General features: G+C 37.8%; 4 protein-coding genes across 5 annotated transcripts; 3 read left to right on the top strand and 1 right to left on the bottom strand.

Annotated features, from left to right (window-relative positions):
* Window positions 1-529: 529 nt before the first annotated feature.
* LOC119997244 (pentatricopeptide repeat-containing protein At1g77360, mitochondrial) lies at window positions 530-5,950 on the top strand. Its single transcript, XM_038844132.1, has 3 exons — window positions 530-665; window positions 1,144-2,738; window positions 5,815-5,950. The coding sequence occupies exon 2, from the start codon at window positions 1,176-1,178 to the stop codon at window positions 2,616-2,618; it is 1,443 nt and encodes a 480-aa protein (XP_038700060.1). The 5' UTR covers window positions 530-665; window positions 1,144-1,175; the 3' UTR covers window positions 2,619-2,738; window positions 5,815-5,950.
* Window positions 2,745-8,266, top strand: LOC119997245 (chorismate mutase 1, chloroplastic-like). Its single transcript, XM_038844133.1, has 6 exons — window positions 2,745-5,592; window positions 5,815-6,037; window positions 6,156-6,242; window positions 6,886-7,029; window positions 7,546-7,638; window positions 7,734-8,266. The coding sequence occupies exons 1-6, from the start codon at window positions 5,258-5,260 to the stop codon at window positions 7,968-7,970; spliced, it is 1,119 nt and encodes a 372-aa protein (XP_038700061.1). The 5' UTR covers window positions 2,745-5,257; the 3' UTR covers window positions 7,971-8,266.
* Window positions 8,267-9,411: 1,145 nt separating this feature from the next.
* On the bottom strand, window positions 9,412-13,726 carry LOC119997246 (keratinocyte-associated protein 2). Of its 2 annotated transcripts, none has more exons than XM_038844134.1 (5): window positions 12,634-12,856; window positions 12,217-12,375; window positions 11,054-11,105; window positions 10,359-10,425; window positions 9,412-9,686 (listed from the first exon to the last, which is right to left on the bottom strand). In XM_038844134.1, the coding sequence occupies exons 1-5, from the start codon at window positions 12,667-12,669 to the stop codon at window positions 9,596-9,598; spliced, it is 405 nt and encodes a 134-aa protein (XP_038700062.1). In that variant the 5' UTR covers window positions 12,670-12,856; the 3' UTR covers window positions 9,412-9,595. The 2 variants fall into 2 exon arrangements, with proteins under 2 accessions (XP_038700062.1, XP_038700063.1); XM_038844135.1 differs by lacking the exon at window positions 12,634-12,856 and adding an exon at window positions 13,588-13,726 and having other exon boundaries at window positions 9,453-9,686.
* Window positions 13,719-19,182, top strand: LOC119997243. Its single transcript, XM_038844131.1, has 7 exons — window positions 13,719-15,446; window positions 16,128-16,183; window positions 16,344-16,616; window positions 16,712-16,948; window positions 17,694-17,813; window positions 18,059-18,187; window positions 18,762-19,182. The coding sequence occupies exons 1-7, from the start codon at window positions 13,841-13,843 to the stop codon at window positions 18,852-18,854; spliced, it is 2,514 nt and encodes an 837-aa protein (XP_038700059.1). The 5' UTR covers window positions 13,719-13,840; the 3' UTR covers window positions 18,855-19,182.
* Window positions 19,183-19,611: the final 429 nt, after the last annotated feature.

A 19,611-nucleotide genomic window follows, 5' to 3' on the forward strand; every position in this document is an offset into this window, starting at 1 on the left:
CTGTCATTATGGCTCGAGAAGTTATTTAAATAGGTTTGAGACTATTATAACATTGATATTTTTTAAAAAAATATAAGGCCCTAAGAATTTGGGGGCACTGAGCAGCCCATGTCGCTTCATCCCAAGGACGCCCGTGGTGGTGGTGAATGAACATGTGACAGTTGGTATCAGAACGAACGCGTGTGAAAGTGTGCGACCCATAAGTTATGGGCCGAGTTGGAAATGGGTACCTACTAATTTGGAAAGGCGGCAAAAGAGGCCTAAGCACAATGAAAAGCCCTTACAGAATGGGCCAACTTGGATGGGGGCAGGAAAGGGCTGCCTACGAGTCCAGCAAAAAAGACCTAAATCCCTTATAATGGTTCCCTCCCCCACCACTAATGGGCCCTTTTAGTAGGGATGAATGGGCTTGTGACAAAAAAGGATCCAAATACCAAAAATTTACATAAACTAAAGGCCCATATATACCAAAAATTTACATAAAGTAAAGGCCCATAATTTTTCGTCATAAGAAAGAAAATGTCCGATGTAGTGTTCAGATCAAGTTCTCATCTTTTTTTTTTTCCACCGAAAACCAGCTCGAGTTAACACAATTAAGGAAATCAGCTCACCTTACCGGCAGTTAATACACATCTTGGCCAAGCGGAACCTTTTGCTACGGCGTGGTATGTTACTCTGTCGTTAGGGTTTGTCTTGACCTGGCGTATATGTTTGTTTAATTTCAATGTTGGAGGGATGTTCTGTGATTTTGATTGTATTGTGTGAATATAGCTGTTGTAAGAACTAGGTCTTTATCAAAACCATGCAAATCAAATAATACAGCTGCCGCAATTCGAATGTATCGTAATCCCTTTTTTGTTTAGTTTCTCATTCGTATTCATCGTAATACGAATGTCAACGGTTTTCAATATCGTCTTCTCGTCTGTATGTAATCCTTCTTTTTGCTTTCTCTGCTGCGTTCTACTGCGGATTGTTGATATTCTGATGCTGTTTTTCTTTTGTTTTCTGTACTCTCTGTTACGTGTTGTTTTTGCCTTTTGAATGCGAGTGAAAATTTATTTTTAAAACGGGATCTTTTTCATTCCGGTGCAACAGTGTGGTTGAAAGTTTTGAGCTTGCTAATTTATTTTGGACATGGTCCAGGTTAATTGTGGTTTGCTTTTGATTTGTTTGATATGATTAAGCACTACCTTCATCACAGAATGTTGTATTCGGGATGGAATTTGCTGCTGAAAAGGAACAGTTCAAGTAAACCAGTGATAGATATTCAAAAGACAATGAAGAGTATCTGTACAATCATGATGTCTTCCAAACCAGTAGTGCTTGATGCTGAACTTGACCAAAGTGGGATCAGGGTTTCACAAGAGATTGTTGAGGATGTCCTCAAGAGATTTGAGAATGCTGGTATGCTGGCATATGGGTTCTTCGTATGGGCGGAGAAACAAAAATATTATGTGCACAGTGTGAGGGCTTATCACACCATGATTGAGTCTCTGGCCAAGATAAGGCAGTACGAGATCATGTGGGACCTTGTGAATGCCATGAGGAATAAGGGCATCTTAAATATTGAGACATTTTGTATCATTATGAGGAAGTATGCCAGGGCACAGAAGGTGGAAGAGGCAGTTTACACATTCAATGTTATGGAGAAGCATAATGTTCCTCCAAATCTTGCAGCATTTAATGGTTTGTTAAGTGCTTTGTGCAAATCTAGGAATGTTAGGAAGGCTCAAGAGATCTTTGACAGCATGAAGGACCGATTTGTTCCGGATTCAAAAACATACAGCATATTGCTTGAAGGATGGGGAAAGGCTCCAAATTTGCCAAAGGCAAGGGAAATTTTTAGGGAAATGGTTGAAATTGGTTGTGACCCTGATATTGTGACTTATGGTATTCTGGTTGACATTCTTTGCAAAGCAGGGAGAGTTGATGAAGCTCTTGATGTTGTCAAGGAAATGGTTTCTAGGGGTTGTAAGCAAACTTCTTTTATTTATAGTGTTTTGGTTCATACTTATGGGGTAGAAAACCGAATTGACGATGCCATAGCTACATTTCTAGAGATGGAAAGGAATGGTGTTAAGGCCGATGTGGTTGTTTACAATGCCTTGATTGGTGCTTTCTGTATTATGAACAAGTTGAAAAATGCATATAGAGTGTTGAAAGAAATGAATAGCAAGGATGTGGCACCTAATTCCAGGACCTACAATATCATCCTTAAGAGCTTAATAAGTCGTGGGGAGACTGATGAGGCTTTTACAGTGTTCCGCAGGATGATCAAGGAGTGTGAGCCTGATGCAGACACGTATACAATGATGATTAAAATGTTCTGTGAGAGAAATGACCTAGATATGGCTTTTAAACTTTGGAAGTTCATGAGGGCGAAGCGATTTAGCCCTAGCATGCACACTTTTTATGTTCTTATTAATGGCCTGTGCGAGAAGGGCAATGTTACTAAGGCTTGTGTTTTGCTGGAAGAGATGATAGAAAAGGGAATTCGGCCTTCTGGTGTGACATTTGGGAGGTTAAGACAGTTGCTCATAAAAGAGAAGAGAGAAGATGTTCTGGAATTCCTACAGGAGAAAATGAATCTTCTAATTAAGGAGCCTTTATGTGATTGAGGAGCATCCATTCTGGCGAGAGAAAGGCTGTTGAAATTTAAGTCAACAACTGGCAATAGAAATCAAAAAGCTGCACTATGCTTATCAGTTAGAGCCAATATCAGGCATCAGCTATTGCAGGTTGGTAATTCCTCTTATTCTTTAGGATTCTTGTTTGGCCTTGTGAAGGAGTAAATTATCTCCTCCGTTTTCTGTTACAGCTTAATTTGAAGTTTTTCCATTTAATCTTCCAAATTTTTTTTAAAAATGATCTTTTTTGGTTTATGTTTTAGTGGAGACATCAACAAGCCTTGTCTTGACTGAATGAACCCTGTACATTTGTAGATTGTGGTAAGTATTAAATAAATTGAACTTAGGACCACAACTCAATTGATTCCAGATTAGGCAATGTCCCTTGTCTAATGAATGATGGAACTGTCTGTTGATCATGGAACATGTGTTTCTCAAAGTATCTTGCTTATCATGCAAAATTTCACATTACCCTTGAACTTGCCAAACACATGCATTTACTCCGTACAAGCTTCTGCCTACAACTGGGTATAACTATGGCGTACCCATTCTGCTTTCTGATCTTAAGGGTCTCTCACGAAAATTTTATTTTAGTTATGATTGTATCTGTTACTTGTTTATTGAATTTGTTTTCTATTAATCAGCTCTTTCGTTGTTGATTATGAAGTTTTCTTAATCAAACGTGTCTTGTGTTGAAAACTTTTATAATATGTTTACGGTAGACGTGATCTTTGTAATTAGAATCAATGGGTTTTCATTGACTATGTTTAGTAAGAGACTTATTGACCTGATCTTTGAAAAAAGGTAATAATAAATGTTAAGCGTGAACTCTGATCGTCAGACCTTTTCTCTACCATATACGAACATGATCTCCATTTCTTTCTCCTTTTCATTTTCTGGTATTTTCTACAAATGCTTAATCAAGGCAGTGAGAGATTTATCAGTGCAGCACAAAGAACTAATATATGAATTAGTTTTTTTTTGGATTAACTTAATGTTATCTGTGATTAAATTCAATAGTGTGTCCTTTTTAGGATAGTATGTTGCTTGTAGGTATAAATAATAGCGAGAATACCAGGTAATCCATTGTTTTGTTATTTTAAATGTTTTTTGTTGTATGCTTTTAGAAATACGTGCTCTAGTTTATAACTTAATATAAGCAATATAGTACATCATGTCTATGTTCTTAGCAATGTCTACATGTTCTTTCTACGATTGAATGATTTACTGTAATGTCTACATGTTATTATGCATGCTTTACTTGACAGATTAGGCGGAGGGGAACTTACCTCTGCAATGGGTCTCAGACGTTCGGTTTTTAGGTATACGTTAGAGTATCTCAGGGTCCTTTTTTGGTTAATCTAGATTTTAGATTCCAGTTCTTTTGTATATTTGAACTAGAATTATTTGAGCAATCAAGGAAGTGTTTGATCTGATAAATTCAGGATGCTCTAGTGAGGTACTAGTTTTACCTTCCTGATATAAAGAAACGTCTAGTGTGCAAGCTCCCAACCTTTGGTAAGGGCAGATGAATGTGGCCTTACCTCTACATTGCAGAGAGGTTGCTCTACAATTTGAACTTGTCGTCCATTGGTAGAGATGCAATCTTTCAACTGAGGTAGAGAGAGGCACATGGATTAAGTTGAACAAACTTAGTTCAATTTATGAAACAACAACAAATATTGAATATATATATTGGAAAAAGCTCATAGAACACAGTAATCCGCTCAATTATTGTGATTATATGCTCCATAAATCCAATGGAATGTGAAATAAAGCAAAGGGCATGAATATTTTGATTGTTCATTCGTCATATAGGGCAAATAATGTTTGACTTAGAGATCTCGTTATCAACCTTGGTAGAGAGCTGCACATGTATTTTAGTTGAGCAAACCTAGTTCAACTTATCAGGTAACACTATAGCAACTGTTGGACAAAACTCTTTAAAATGTATTCCACTCCGTTATTGCCAGAAAACCAGTTTGAATGTCAAATAAAGGAAACAGATAAAGAACTGATTGTTCATACTTCGTCTATAGCAAATAACAAGAGGAAAGAACAAGAGATAATTAGGGAACTGATCAACATGTACAGGGACAAATGTAGCACAAATTCAAAGTTGTGGAGGGTTCACCTTTAGATGCTGCCCCTTTGAAATTTGGTTTCTAAGTCTCGTATTCTCGCTCTTATAACTCCAGTAGTCTAACTTATTCTCATCTCTTTAAGCATTTCATAGCCCTACTTGGTCTTCCCTAATCTATTACCACCTACCAATGCGAGAACCATTTATTTTAGTCATTTTGGTTTTCTGTTTCTTACTTCCTTTGTCTCTATCTTATTTACTAGTCTTCAAGCATTGATTGCCTGTGCTTAGTTTGCTTCGCTTGTTTTTTCATCAATCTATCAAAGTCGAACGGTGGTGGTTGAACATCGGGATTCACAATCGAGATTTACACTCACATGTAAGTTGTAACGCTTAGTCAAAAAGAGGTTGCTTCTTGTCTTTATTGCTTTGATATTCCCGCATACTGTATGCTTGCTTTCTTAGTTTTTTATCAAAGTCGAACGGTGGTGGTTGAACATCGGGATTCACAATCAAGTGTAAGTTGTAACGCTTAGCGAAAGACAGTATGATTCTTGTCTTTTTTGCTCTGATATTTGCTATAAATTCTCCTGGTTGCTATTGTATTCATCACTCTCTAGGTGTTGGTCTCACTTGCTTGTTCATTCATTCAGACACGCTTTTCTCTTCCTATCACACACTCACAAACCAATTAATGGAGATGGAGGCAAAGATGGTAGGAGCTTCCTTTCCTTTGATTTTTGCATTCAATGCAGTGAATATGTCAAGATCGAGTGGGGTTTTTTCTTTCCCACCCAGGCCATATTCAATGTTTTCATCCCTTTGTTTAAGCAAGCCAAAGAAGCTCGATCAACATCTACATGTTTCTGAAAGCATGGACGAGTATAGATACTGCAACCCTTTTCTTTGTACATGTCAATTCTTGCATTTCAATTTGTGCTTTTGATTTCAACCTGGGTTCCTTATATAACTCATGAAAGCATGATTATTTTACCTTTGAGGTTTTTAAGCATACTGACTTCCAACTATTTTCGTTTAGAGGCTGTTGAGTTCTCATTTATTATTGACCTGATGTTTCTGAAATGAGGCTCTGTTTCTATGTAGACTGGAAAGGAAGAAACAGGTTGATGAGAGGGGGAATTTGACCCTGGAGAACATCAGGCATTCTTTGATTGAACAGGAGGACAGCATAATCCTTAGCCTTTTAGAGAGATCCCAATACTGCTATAATGCAGACACATATAATCCAAATGCTTTCTCCATGGTGGGGTTTAGTGGCTCTTTGGTCGAGTTCATTGTCAGAGAAACGGAGAAGTTTCATGCTCAGGTATATTTGCTAAAGCCTCTTAGTTTCTCTTTTCTTCAAAACAACTGCTTGCAAGCAATAAAGAAATTGAAATATTTGGTTGGATTGCTACATTCATTAAGTTATTGTTGCATAACAGGCGGGCAGATACAAAAACCCTGATGAGCATCCTTTTTTCCCTGAGGACTTACCTGAGCCAGTTTTGCCACCTATGCAATATCCCCAGGTAAGTTGTAAGATTGATAAAAAAATGTATGTTGTTTTATGCTAACTGTTGCAGGTTTTCTTTTCCCGAGCTTTGTAGACGATCTTTCAAAGTGTTTTGTGACATTTGGATATATATTTTTTCCCCTTCAGGAATCTTGATTATTGTGCCTGATATTTTGAAAAATCAGAAATGCCCCCATTCTTTATGCGATTTATTTATCATTTAGCGAAATGGAGAAGTCAGGGCTGGCCTTGTCCTTCCATCCTTGGAACCGAGAGTAACGTAGAAAAACCTATAATCTTTATCGGCTTGTGCTAATGAACCCAACAAATTATTTGTAGTCACTGTTTAATTTGATCGTGGGTCAGATAAATCCTTTTAGTATTGCCTTGAAGGTAGAATCTGAGTATATCATGCAACAATTGCTGTGAATGACAATTCATCTCAAAGCTTGACCTTGAAGAATGATAATTCATTTTAGGCCGGTGTATAGTGGACTTGCTTTGTCTTTCACTTTTTCTTTTTCGGTCCGCTTCTTCCTCTTCGTGGAAAGAGATGCTCCTCTCCATCTCTCTCTGCATGCTCGGATTTCAATTTCATATTTTTAGTTGTAACTTTGTAACCTCCTCCAAACTGGACGTGTTTCTTGACCTGCAAACAGGTTCTCCATCACGTTGCTGCTTCAATTAATTTAAATAATAAGGTGTGGGACATGTATTTTAAAGATCTGATCCCGCGATTAGTAAAGGAAGGAGATGATGGCAATTGTGGCTCCGCAGCAGTGTGTGACACTTTATGCCTGCAGGTAATGTGTATTGTTGCCTGATTTGTCCAGTTATGGGAAATTTCATGTTAATTTTCATTTTAAAATAGGCTTGTGTTTTGATAATGCTGAATTAGATACAACCCCTTCTGTTTTTACCATCCTCGCATGAACATACTTGTACAATTTTAATTTTAGTCTTCGAGCATAATTTCCTGGACAACTTTTAAGACATCACTTTTGAAGTAAAAAACTCCAATAAGACATCTTCCTTGGAAGGAAAAATGTATGAAACTGTCCTCAATTTCTTGACCAAAGAAGACTAAGTGGAAATTGCTTTTGGCATTTTAAGATGGCAAAGTGCTGGGTGATAACTGCAGTTAGTTCCTAATAAGAGCATCTGTATACACCTAATAGCGTCGGAAGTAAGATGACTGGTATTATAATCCAAAACATATCCAGACATATGGTGTCGGAAGGCAATGTATATAGAGCTATGTCATCCATATATTTTGCTTTCAATAATTACTGGATGCTTAATTATTTTAGCTATTGCAGGCACTTTCTAGACGAGTTCACTACGGAGAGTTTGTGGCGGAAGCTAAATTTTGCGCCTCCCCTGATGCGTTCAAGGAAGCCATCATTGCGCAGGTCATTCTTCGCTGCATTCCTGCTGCTTCCAATATCTGGATCTTGCTTTTGTACTGTGAAACTCATTCTTGTTTGTTGTCATATGTACATTGCAGGACAAAGATCCATTGATGGCAATGCTAACCTACCCGACAGTTGAAGAAGCTGTCAAAAGGAGGGTGGAGATGAAAGCAAAGACTTTCGGGCAGGAGGTGACACTGCACTCTAAGGAACCTGGGACCGAACCGGTCTACAAAATTAGTCCGAGACTGGTAGCAGATCTTTATGACAAATGGATCATGCCCTTAACCAAGGAAGTGCAGGTGGAGTATCTACTGAGAAGGTTAGACTAAATTGTCACTGGCACTATTGGGGTGGGGTAATGATGCGGGGGTTTGCAGGAATCAAACAGTTCTTGAATGTGTAGAAATGATCCTTGCTAGGCAATTGAGAGTTGGATTTGGATATGGATTGGATTTACAGTGAACCATTAGAATGGTATTGTCTAGCACTGTGTCTGGGCTAAAAGCTGCTCATGGTCCATGCATATTGGGTTGGGTTAATCAATGTGGGTTTTCATTGGGCTTCAATTGTACTGTTACAATACAATAGTAACTGATGTTCATATGTTAATATGTTATATTATTTTCCTGAATTTGTCAGTGAAGAAGTTGAGAGTTTGAATTGAAACTGACAAAAAAGTTGAAAAGAAGTATTGAAAGAAACAAAATCAGTTTAATATAGAACAAAAAATAAAGTAATCAAGCACACTCCCACAGTTCAATTTTGGAACTTTGTGTGGAGTTATGGTCTTTGAACAGAAATGAAGTGTAACGCTTCATTTGTGTCTTTTAGCCAAAGACTTGTTTGTTTGTTACTTTGTTCATGTCTTTTAGCTATGATGTTTGGTTATAAATTGGCCTGGTTGGTGTGGTATTTCATCATTGTGATACTTACTTTTAATCAAAAGTAAGAGAGAGTAACACTCAGCAAGCATCCTTGGTTAGAGGCATGATCCAGTTTTGGAACTGATCAGCCACCAAAGATGGTGGCTAATCTGTATGAAACTGGATTGCCTCTGACTAAGGAGGACTTACTGAGTGTGATTTGGGATTTTGAATTTACGGTTTGAGATGTTCAGTTTTTACCAATGGCGAATCCAAGATTCAAATTTACGGGGCACAACTAAACAATGGGTTGCCCCCGAAATTTTTTTTGGAAGTTATTTATATAGAACAAATATAATCACTAGTAATGTATAGTTTCAAAATCACTCTTTTTTTCCCGCAGGGTTTGAGGTAAGATGGTATAAATCAGCTCTATTTGGCATTGAAGAAGAGTATCTTCAGCAATGTTGTTTCTTCCCCCACTTTTAACTTTCTTCCCGAAGTGTTTTTTTTTTTTTTTTGAAAAATTTCAATACGTTATTAAAATAAGCATTTAATAAACAAATATAAAAAATACTGATTTTGTCTCTTCTAGTCTTCCAGTTGCTAATTCTTAGCACCGGCTCAGACTCAGAGTTGTATTATTGACTCCAAAACACCGGCTCAGCTGATTAGCCTTGCTTCTATGATATTTTCTATCTGTGTTATTCTTCACAGATGCACTCAATAAGAATGGTTTCAATCTTCCCTTGTTAGGATTCTTCTTTAGCCCAATTTTCCTACTATTTTTGTCGAGCCATTCTGTTAGGCATATAGATTGATCTTTTTCTTTGAATTCCTCTGAGGACTCTTCATTAGAAGTTTCATCAGGTCCATCCACAAATTCAATTCATTTGGCATGGTTGACTAAGCTCTCAGTTGCTATATTTTTCTTTGTAATCCGAGAGGTTTCTTTGGACTCTCTGTTGGCCATTTTCGAGGTTCAGAAAGTGACAGAGACATGATCCATTGCAAAATCAAAATTAAAGCATTGATGAATGCAAAGAAGAAGGATTAACTGTTCTACTTAAAGTGGGCATATAACATCTTTCTTAGAGCCTTCTTGCTTTAGATTCACTTTTAGAAAGCATTGTTCCTGAGAGCTTGTTGACCTCGTAAAGTAGTCCAGCAGAGAATAAAAAACTGCAAAAATAAAGGAAGAATTAGTATGCATGTCATAAACATGATCAATGTCAAAATAACAAAATTTTCAGTCGCCACTTCAATGCTGAATTCTTTAATATACCTATGTTCATTACCAAGACCTAATGAAAGTATTAATGTTTCAGATCCTGGCGGCAGAATACAATTTGTCAGTCAAACAATGCATTTCCAAATGGGTTCTCCATTCCAGTTCAAACCACATAAAAACAATCTCTCGCGACAACTCTAGATATTACAAACGGGGGAGTTTCAAGAGGGGATCACATTCTCCTACACTGCCTACAAAATCCCATCCCTGCTATCCCTTACCCTCATTCAAGTCAAGGATAAATTATCCATCATCACTACCAAATTTTGATGGAGAAATCCCATCACCATTTCCCATATTCTCCATAAATCTGGTGAAATTTCTTAATTGTAAAATGCATATAGAGGGTACTGGGTAGAGGTCAGGAAATGTGGTCCCGCCACCTTCCGAAACCCCACATTGGCAAGAGCCCTCGCGGTGGGGCAGTCAATGAATAGAAATTATAGAAAATTTTTCTCAGAAGCATGCATAAGCAAGGACACACTGAAACTTTTTTTTTTGAATGAAAAAAACCACACTGAAACTTTAAAAAAAGAAAGAAGGTATATAGATTGTGATGTTACCATGTTGTGATACAAACACGATGGACAGTGCTAGCAGCAATTAAAGCGATTCCTTCAGCTATTATAACTGCAAACACAAGAAGGATCATGGAAGCCACCTTCATTAGAGTCATTCATCAAATAACTAATTCAGAAACCATATAGAACATTCCATAAACCCTTCTACAGTTCCAAAAAAGACGAGCATGTTTCAGACGCAACAACCAAGAACATCAGCAACAGCATCATTGATGAGGTTTGTAACCCTGTAATGGGCCTAATGGCCACTGAATGCCAAGATACATAGAACTACAGAGATAATTTGCAAAATGCAAATTGAATACGTGAACAATAGGTAGCAGCATTTGAAATCTTGTTTCCCACATATGTTTAGCAATTAGGCAGCAGATAATTTTGAAGATGTATTTATGTCTTACAGAGATTGCACGTGTCTGTACACATACAGTGTACATAACAGCACCAGATAGCCATCAGCTCTTTTCAAACTAAAGATAGAAGCAACTACATATACCATGCATACAAACAAGCTTAGTCACACCCACATGTCAACAAATACAAAATCCTTCGCAAATGAAGCTAAGCACCTAAAGATGCCTGTTTGCAGAAACATAATGTTTATCATTTTGATGCATAAAGGCTAGTTTTCTATTAAGGATAGGTACATGAAATAGAAAACCCAGTCAACATGAACTCACCAGCACCCCATCCCGTCTTCATGCCAGATGTCTCCTGGAAATTGCCAATGAACTACAATAAGAACGAAAATGAAAATCACCACGACTTACCTTCATGGAAGAACTCAACTAAACGACTGAATTCTTGCTCAGAGGAAGAGTTTATGGTCAAAGGCTGACTAGGATAATAAGGACAAAATGTGTGCATGATCATGAAAAACAGAAAAGGTGACCGACAAAGCATGAATATGTAAAATCAACATACTAATAATATGATAAACATACATTACTATCATAATGAACTCATATAATGAAACCAAACAGTTTGTACAACTGACAGACATTGCAAATGAATTGTGTATGTAGTACGTAACACATGCTTATGTTAACAGAATAGAGGGCACACAAGGAACAAGGAGGATAAAAACTAGAAAAGAGACTGTCAATTTATATTAAGAAAATTGCCCACTTCAAAGTTCAAACAACTAAACAAGTATAACCTCATTACAACCATCAGTTAAGACTCAATCACAACTACATGGGTCAGCAACATGAATCCATAATGCAAATTGATGGGAATCCACTACCTTACAATGCTTTTATATCTAAGACACAAATTCAAGAAACCCATACAATTAGATTCGAAAAAGGATCTAAGATAAAAATCAACAATGTATATACCACAAGAAAACCTCCAAACCATCAGAAGGACCAATAATAAATCATTTGGTCTACTTTCCAAGAACAAAAACATTTCCAAATAACAAAATTCTTCACACAAAAAGACAAATAAAAAATGAAGATATGAGCTCTATTTATAATTCTCTTAACAAAAAATTTCATCAAGAAAATGTCCAAGAATTCAAAAACCTGCTTGAAGCAGAATTCATTCTTGGATCTTGGTAGAAGAAAAATGGAAAAAAAAAATTCATCAAATTATTCACATGAAAAATACTGCAATGAAATTCACGGGGATTACAGCATATGAAAGCAAGGATATAGAATAAATTATGTATTTGTATGAGATAACCCATTCCAGCACAAATGATGGAAGAAAAGTACCTACACCAGTCATGATACAGAGATATGAACCCTTCGAATGTATAGAATTGGGTTCATTTTACATGATTAAATGTTAAAATCCTACTGAAGAGAACATAAGTCAAAGTTGAGAAGTATCTCACTGTTAGTGACACCAGAAATAGCAGAGAACTAATAAACCCTCCAAATATGGTAAATAACTCTGTCGACGCCAACTTCCCTCGATACATCTCTTGAAGGGAGAGAATAACAATGAAAAGGAGAAAAGAATAGAGCATCGAACTTCCAGACCCTGCCATGGACTTCAAGGTCCCAAAAGAATAACAAAAAGCATTACATACAGTATCATGAAACTAAATAAGTGGTAGCAAAACAGCAGCAATAACACCTATATACCATCCATAAGGGAATGGTCAAGTAAAAACTGTGAAGTTAATCCCCCAAAACATTATAATAATGCAAATGGATGCAATAAAATGAAAATATAAAGCCATGCAGTGTTGCATCAACCATTGGGCCTGCCAAAATCAAAAACTTTTTTTTGGTGATGGAGAACCCACCCAAGAGTCGGAACACCCTAGGACCCACTCCTGCATGGTAAACCCCGAAGATAGCGGTACGTCCCAATAGATATCCCAGTTCAGTCATGAATATGATCCCAAGCACAGATCGAATCCATGTACGTGTGTCTAACCCACACCTACCAAGATCTACCTTGCCACTCACGCTACTCCACGGCGACAATGCGACCCAAAATCAACATGAGTTGTCTAAAATCCCACTTTCGAAAAGGATTTTCCACAATGCGACACAAGTGAGTTAACCATCATTGAAAACAGCTTGACTTTGTGCTACTACAGATGCATAGCAATACCTTAGTAAGTGTTTCCAACTATATTAGCTCGAAAGTTACAAACTAACAATACAAGCATGATTTTACTACGTAAAGTTGTTTGGCCTTAACAACTGCTGTACAAGCATTAACAGTGGTATTGCCAGCGTGAATCATTACAGAAGTATTGCAAATCCCCCAAACAAAATCAAGCACTAAAGGCTAATTAAATGATATTAATGGTTAATGCAAAATTTGGTTTCTATATAAATTGATGGACATTCTTTATGCACCATTTTAAAAAAAGGTAATTTTTTATGCGCCATTTTTTAGAAGACCTGCATAAAAGAAAATTTAATGGTATACCCTCGAGGTAATAGCTGAAAATCAGCTATCAAACCAAAAGATTGAAAATTGCTCCGTGGAGTAATGCTTCGTTTCGTAAGCAACTAACAAACGGAGCAGAAGAGTTCCGTTCGATCTTAGCAATACTGAAATGGAAACTATACTATTTGCAGTGGAATATATATCTCACTCAAATAATTGCCCGATCAGTGATGGTTAAAACCCTTTTAATTACAGAGAATAATTGAAGGACAAACCAAAGAAACTGAAAATAGTGAACCGGGTAACAATCCCATCCAAGAAATCTAATCAATGCAAGTAGGAGTCGACAACATACCTCGAAAATCCCTAGCTACTCCGATTTCTCTCTTTCTCGCCGAGACGCTATGTCTGAAGCCCGTGATACGTTTAACCAGTTGAATAGTTGTTGGACCTAAACGGCGACGTTTAATCAATAGGAGTTAACTTAAAGAGCTACGGCGTCGTATTATGATGTTCGAACTTCGAAAAAGTGCGTTGACGTTGGGCGCTCGAGTCTATTACTGACGACGGTACGCGACGATCACGGTGCTTTGTGGCCGATAACGGAGATGGAGATACCGGAGTGCCCGGTATGCCTGCAATCATACGACGGAGAGGACGCAATCCCACGCGTGCTTGGTTGCGGCCACACGGCCTGTGAGTCGTGCCTCACACACCTCCCTCAGAAGTATCCAAACACTGTTCGCTGCCCGGCGTGTATTCAACTCGTGAAGTACCCGCCACAGGGTCCCTCCGGTCTCCCCAAAAACATCGAACTCCTCCGCCTCCAACCGAACTCCCAAAAATCCCACAAGCAATCCCGAAATGATGCCGTGGTCCCTGAAGAGCATCTTGAATGTCAATTCCTTCCTCATTTGTGGTCTGATGAGTTCTACGAGTGCTGGAAGGACTGGATTCTGCCGAAAGAATCGGTTTTGAGGGAAGCTGGAGCAGAAGAAGAGCCTTTTCCGGGGCGTTATAAAGAGGATGAAAGTAAAACGTTGAGTCTTGTTCGGGTATGTGCTCTATCGACCGATAGCGATGATACTGTGTTTAAATTTAGTTATGTTGCGACGGTCATGAGATGTTTGAATGATATGAGAGAGGAAGTAAGAGCTGAACTGCTGTTGCTCTTGGGAGCTTGTTTGAAAAGTCGCCAAATTTGCAGAATCCATGGCTTGTGGGGAGATTTGGAAGATGGTTTTTTGTATATAGTGTCTGAGAGACTCCAAAAATTGAATAATTTTGAAGATGGGTTGGTTCGTGAAAGTAATGATGGGTTGTGTGGCTTTGCAATGATGTTTATGGAGATATGTGAAGGTGTGATTGAATTGAATTTAAAAGGAGTGATTGCGGGTTGTTTGGGTCTTTCTTGCTTTAAGTTTGATGAATTTGGACATGTATGTGTTGATCTTAGTGAGGTTCTTGTAATGGGAAGGGCTCGTAATGGTATTATAGAGGCAGCTTTAGAAGAGAACGGTGTTGTCTGGCAGCATATGGTAGCATTTTTCACTTATCTTTCAAAAACTGAGTTGTTTTTAAGCCCAGAGATTTTGTATGAACTAATTGGTATAAACCCTGATTGCGTGCAACATTCAGTTGGACGTGGTTCAGATGTGTGGTCAATAGGTTGTGTTTTTGTCAGACTTCTCATTGGGAGAAAATTCAGTGAAGAGCTCATGGATTATATCCATCATGGTGTCCCAGAAGCAAGTGATGAGAATGGTTTAAGTTGTATGGATCATTATGAGCGTTGGGCGGAGAAAATAAGGTCTCTGATGGAAAGTAAATTTGGGACAGATTTTGCCTCTTTACAGCAAATTCTTTGTCAATGTTTGAATTTTGATCCAGCCAGTCGTCCTCCAGTAACTGATTTGTGGAACTGCATCAGGGAGCTGATTATTGGACTTCAATTTGGTTCCATGTTCAGGTTACAAGGGATAGTTTACGACAAGACAAAGAAGGGTTATTGTTTAGTTCTTGGAGATCTTTGTACATTGCCCAAGGAAAAAGTAGGGCTAAATGATAAAGAAGACGAATTGCCGGGAACAAAAGATGGAGCTGACTTTTATCAGCCTGAACACAAAGAAATAGTTGAAGCCATCTCTGAGGGAAACATCAAAATCAAAATTATACAGGGACACATGGACTGTATTACAGGATTAGCTGTTGGAGGTACGGACTTTGCATCATTTTTTTTTATTGTAGAGACGATGCATAACTTTTTTACTTATCACTATTGCCGAACAATCTGGTTAACATTATTAGGTTATTTTTGTATGCCTGATTGCCACCAGACTCTTGAACCTTGAATTTGGTGTCGGCGGTCAGCCCATGGGCAAGGGTTGTCAGAACTTTTTGCTGTCAATTGTTGATCTGTTTCCTATTTGCACACTTGATGAGCCTTGGGCATATGAATTGTTCGTTTCTCTTCAATTGATTGCATTGCGATTCAGAACTTTCGACTTCAATTGAATTTGGTGTTACATGTTAAGAAACGCAAGTCGTAAGCTTGATCCTCCAGAATACTTGCATATTAAAAAATTCATCAAGCTCACCTTTGGCTGCTTCTTTTGGACGATTTAGGCATGAAGTTCCCTTGTGATACCTGGTTTCCATTCTGACGCACTAATTCTCTTTCCCATGCAACTGCTCAATATTCATACAAAGTTTCTTGAGTCTGATTATTTAATCTTGAGTTGCCACCTCAGTCTTTTTCATTCAAATGTCTCTCTTATCTTTTATTACTCACAGATTTACACTTGATAGCTAGTGTGCAAAAATTTCTTCCTGGAGACTGCTTCATAGTGAACTTATCAACTTTATATTGACTGTATCATTTTACTTTTCTTTTAGGGGGGTTTCTGTTCAGTTCTTCATATGATAAATCAATCCAAGTATGGTCTTTGCAGGTATTGACCCTGAAACCACTATTTACTGAAAGTTTTGACCATTAAACTTTTCAATTCTAATGTGGTTTTTTCTTCTCTTTTTTCTTTTTCTGGTGAATGCTTGATTTGTTTCCTTTTTTTTCCTTTTGCATTAAGCTCTTTCCGTGCCCACTTTATGCAGGATTTCTCTCATGTCCATACTTTTAAAGGTCATGAGCACAAAGTCATGGCTTTAGTTTATGTGGATGGAGAGCAACCATTGTGTATAAGTGGTGATAGTGGTGGTGGTGTATTCTTGTGGAATATTAGTATACCTCTGGGGCAAGAACCATCAAAGAAATGGTATGAAGAAAAAGATTGGCGTTATAGTGGCATTCACTGCTTGACCACTGCAGGAAATGGATATCTCTACACTGGCAGTGGAGATACGTCAGTAAAAGCATGGTCCTTGAAGGTAAAATGTTTGTGTATATCATGTACTCTGCTCTAATCACATTTACAATGTCTTTGTAATACGAAAAATACATTATCTGTTTTGATTTCTTCCAGGATTCCACTTTGTCATGTACAATGACTGGCCATAAATCAGCTGTTTCCACCCTTGCAGTTTGTGATGGAGTTCTTTATAGTGGGAGTTGGGATGGAACGATTCGGTTGTGGAGTCTGACTGATCATAGTCTTTTGACAGTGTTAGGAGAAGACATGCCTGGAAAGTTGAACTCAGTCTTGTCCATTACTTCTGACAATCATATGCTTATTTCTACTCATGAAAATGGATCAATCAAGGTGTTGTTTTCTTTGAAACATACTCAAGCTCAGTTAACTCTTGTCTTTTTATTCTATTTTTTTAGCACTGGGACACCATGGAGAAATGAAAATGATCTCTAATTAGCCAAATAGCCATGTATTACTCTGGCAAAACTCCCAATGGGTGTTTGGACATCTTTTTGATGTAGAATTTGATTTTGGTTGCTGCAGCATTTGAATTGTCCTTATAGTCTAAATAAGTGGAATTACAAGCAAGAGCATTATCAATTGATAAATGGAGTCAAAATTGGGCATTCTAATAGTTTAGCGTTCTTTCAATAGATTATGTTCTTGTTCTGGACAGTTAAGTTAAACGGAGGCATATCACATTTACATGGTTTTGCATGTGTGCATACTGCAATGACTGAAAACAGTACGCCATTTGCTCCTAATACAAGGAATTATAGTCTCCTGTTTTTAGCTTCTTTGCTGTTTGCTGGGTTATGTTTTATTGGTTGCACAGATGCTTGCTTGTTGGAGGGGAAGCCTTGTTAGAACAGTGATGGAGAATGTGATCTGTAGTTCTGTTATTTTTTGAACAGAGCATTTCGGTGCCCAAAGAATAACAACACGGTTAGGGAAAGTAAATATTAGATTAGAAGTTTTCGTGGTTTGGGCTCTCCGTAGATAGAGGGTAGTAGCCGGCACTTATCCTTTTTTAAGTATTCATACATGATCTTAAGTTACTAAGTTGATGGTCTACTCAATTCCTTGCTTCCTGCAGGTTTGGAGGAATGATGTTTTCATGAAGTCCACCCAAATACATAATGGCGCCATCTTTGCCGTCAGGATGGAGGGGAAATGGCTGTTTACGGGTGGCTGGGACAAAACTATCAATGTTCAGGTACATGGGAAATTTGTGATATTGGTTATATTAATCAGATAGAAGTCTAAATCTTTTTATTGTATTTCAGTAAGCCACATAGTAAGCTTATCATATTAAATTCTCGCATTCACATCTGAAAGTTTCGTTAACTATTTTCCCCCCCTATTTAAAGTTTTTGAATTCTTTATTTTTGTTATTTTATGTGGGATCTCTAGTATTTGTTATGTGATGAAATGATTAACATAGCAGCTGCATATATTCAGGAATTGTCAGGGAATGAATTTCAAGTTGATTATATACCAGTTGGGTCAATCCCTTGTGGTTCGGTTGTCACAAGTTTGTTGTACTGGCAAGGAAGGGTTTTTGTTGGAGGCGCTGATAGGACTATCAAGGTATGTCGTGTCTTTCTTTATTATTCTGAGACAACATAGGGCACTTTCCTTTGGCATACTTACAAAACCATTGCTATGATATTTGAATGATGTGCACTGTAGTAATTCTGTTCGAGTTGTAATTGGAATCGTGATTGAGCCTAATTAGATGATTCGGCCTTTTTTTTAAGAAAAGATGAGCAACCTAGTGGTAGAGTTACAATAGTGCAACGTAGAGCGAACTCCTTCTTGGGGGTGATCATAGGAGTATTCTTTCCCTATGAAATGTTCCCAAAGCGCGAGTCTGTCACCACAACCTCAACAGCGTGCCAGCTGATAATGAGCAAATATAGCATTTCATGAGCCTTGAACCCTCAATCCCTTTGAGGAGAAGCAACTTATGCCAACTGGTCTAGTACCCCTTTGGTAGCATCACTCGGTCTTACTATGCACTTGGTTGTACTCATTGATGCATGGTATTTTTCATAAGCTTTTTAACTCAATCAACATATATAGATACTGTTATTTTCCAACTTCATCTTTTGCCTCTATGATTTGAAGGCTGAATGAATGAATCTCGATTGGACTGTGCCAGGTATATTACTACGGAAAGCAACTGAGGTTGGACGAGGTAAATCACAATGGAATGTATCAGGTTGCAGGTGAGCAGATGAACATGTTTTCATAGCAGTGAACCAAAACCCGTGCCACTGCAAATTAACCTTTCGGCTTACAGTGCTTGAAGACCAATTACCAGATACATCTACCCATACTTGTGCAGAGTGGAATTTTCAGTGTTTTGACACCACATCATACTATTTCTATTACGTTTACGGTTGTTCACACAAAAGGTCGAGGTGTAGGGAACACGATGTATAGAAATTATGTTGTACATACTGTAAGACTGTAAGTAAGTCATGTAATGTAATTAAAGGAGTGATATGGAAACAGAGTAATATGTAATAAAAGTTACATTTGTGAAACTGCAATATTCAGCCTGCTCCTAATTATTGACTCGGCCCGAATTACATCTCTGTAGGGGTGGCAATGTATATGATGCAACATCTATATGAATTAACATTGAATAATTAGACTTTTGGTAATGTTTGGTAGTATTTTAGAGAGCGAATATTTGCCCTTAACTCCATACAAGTTGATTATTGGGCGTTTTGAAAATTCTTTTAGATCAAACGTTCACCATATCAAAATTGACTGAATTGGAGCGTTCCAAATCTTTCGATTACCAAAAGTTTTATTAACCCGTCTTAATGCAAGTAATCAACACAGGAAAACGGGCTAATAAGACAAGACGGCAACCCTATTTCTATTTCTACTTTCTTGGAAAGTTTATTCATGAATCTACCAATCTCCCAAAATAGGCTCCTGATGTCCCAATTATATGCATTAACTGAATCTTAAGACGTATCCGTTCGCTTTCTACTGTC

The sequence above is a fragment of the Tripterygium wilfordii genome, chromosome 4 (genome assembly GCF_013401445.1).
Source record: "Tripterygium wilfordii isolate XIE 37 chromosome 4, ASM1340144v1, whole genome shotgun sequence".
Taxonomy (NCBI): domain Eukaryota; kingdom Viridiplantae; phylum Streptophyta; class Magnoliopsida; order Celastrales; family Celastraceae; genus Tripterygium; species Tripterygium wilfordii.

Excerpts from the sequence above, each read along its gene's own strand:
- LOC119997244 (XM_038844132.1), top strand. The coding sequence starts at position 1,176 with ATGATTAAGCACTACCTTCATCACAGAATGTTGTATTCGGGATGGAAT.
- LOC119997246 (XM_038844134.1), bottom strand. The coding sequence starts at position 12,669 with ATGCAGGAGTGGGTCCTAGGGTGTTCCGACTCTTGG. Across the intron at positions 12,376-12,633 it reads TAGGGTGTTCCGACTCTTGG|TCCATGGCAGGGTCTGGAAG; the intron begins GTGGGTTCTCCA and ends GGGACCTTGAAG. Across the intron at positions 11,106-12,216 it reads TATTTCTGGTGTCACTAACA|TTCATTGGCAATTTCCAGGA; the intron begins GTGAGATACTTC and ends TTCTTATTGTAG.
- LOC119997245 (XM_038844133.1), top strand. The coding sequence starts at position 5,258 with ATGATTCTTGTCTTTTTTGCTCTGATATTTGCTATAAATTCTCCTGGT. Across the intron at positions 5,593-5,814 it reads GTTTCTGAAAGCATGGACGA|ACTGGAAAGGAAGAAACAGG; the intron begins GTATAGATACTG and ends GTTTCTATGTAG. Across the intron at positions 7,639-7,733 it reads AGGAAGCCATCATTGCGCAG|GACAAAGATCCATTGATGGC; the intron begins GTCATTCTTCGC and ends TGTACATTGCAG.
- LOC119997243 (XM_038844131.1), top strand. The coding sequence starts at position 13,841 with ATGGAGATACCGGAGTGCCCGGTATGCCTGCAATCATACGACGGAGAG. Across the intron at positions 16,617-16,711 it reads TAAAAGCATGGTCCTTGAAG|GATTCCACTTTGTCATGTAC; the intron begins GTAAAATGTTTG and ends GATTTCTTCCAG. Across the intron at positions 16,949-17,693 it reads ATGAAAATGGATCAATCAAG|GTTTGGAGGAATGATGTTTT; the intron begins GTGTTGTTTTCT and ends TGCTTCCTGCAG.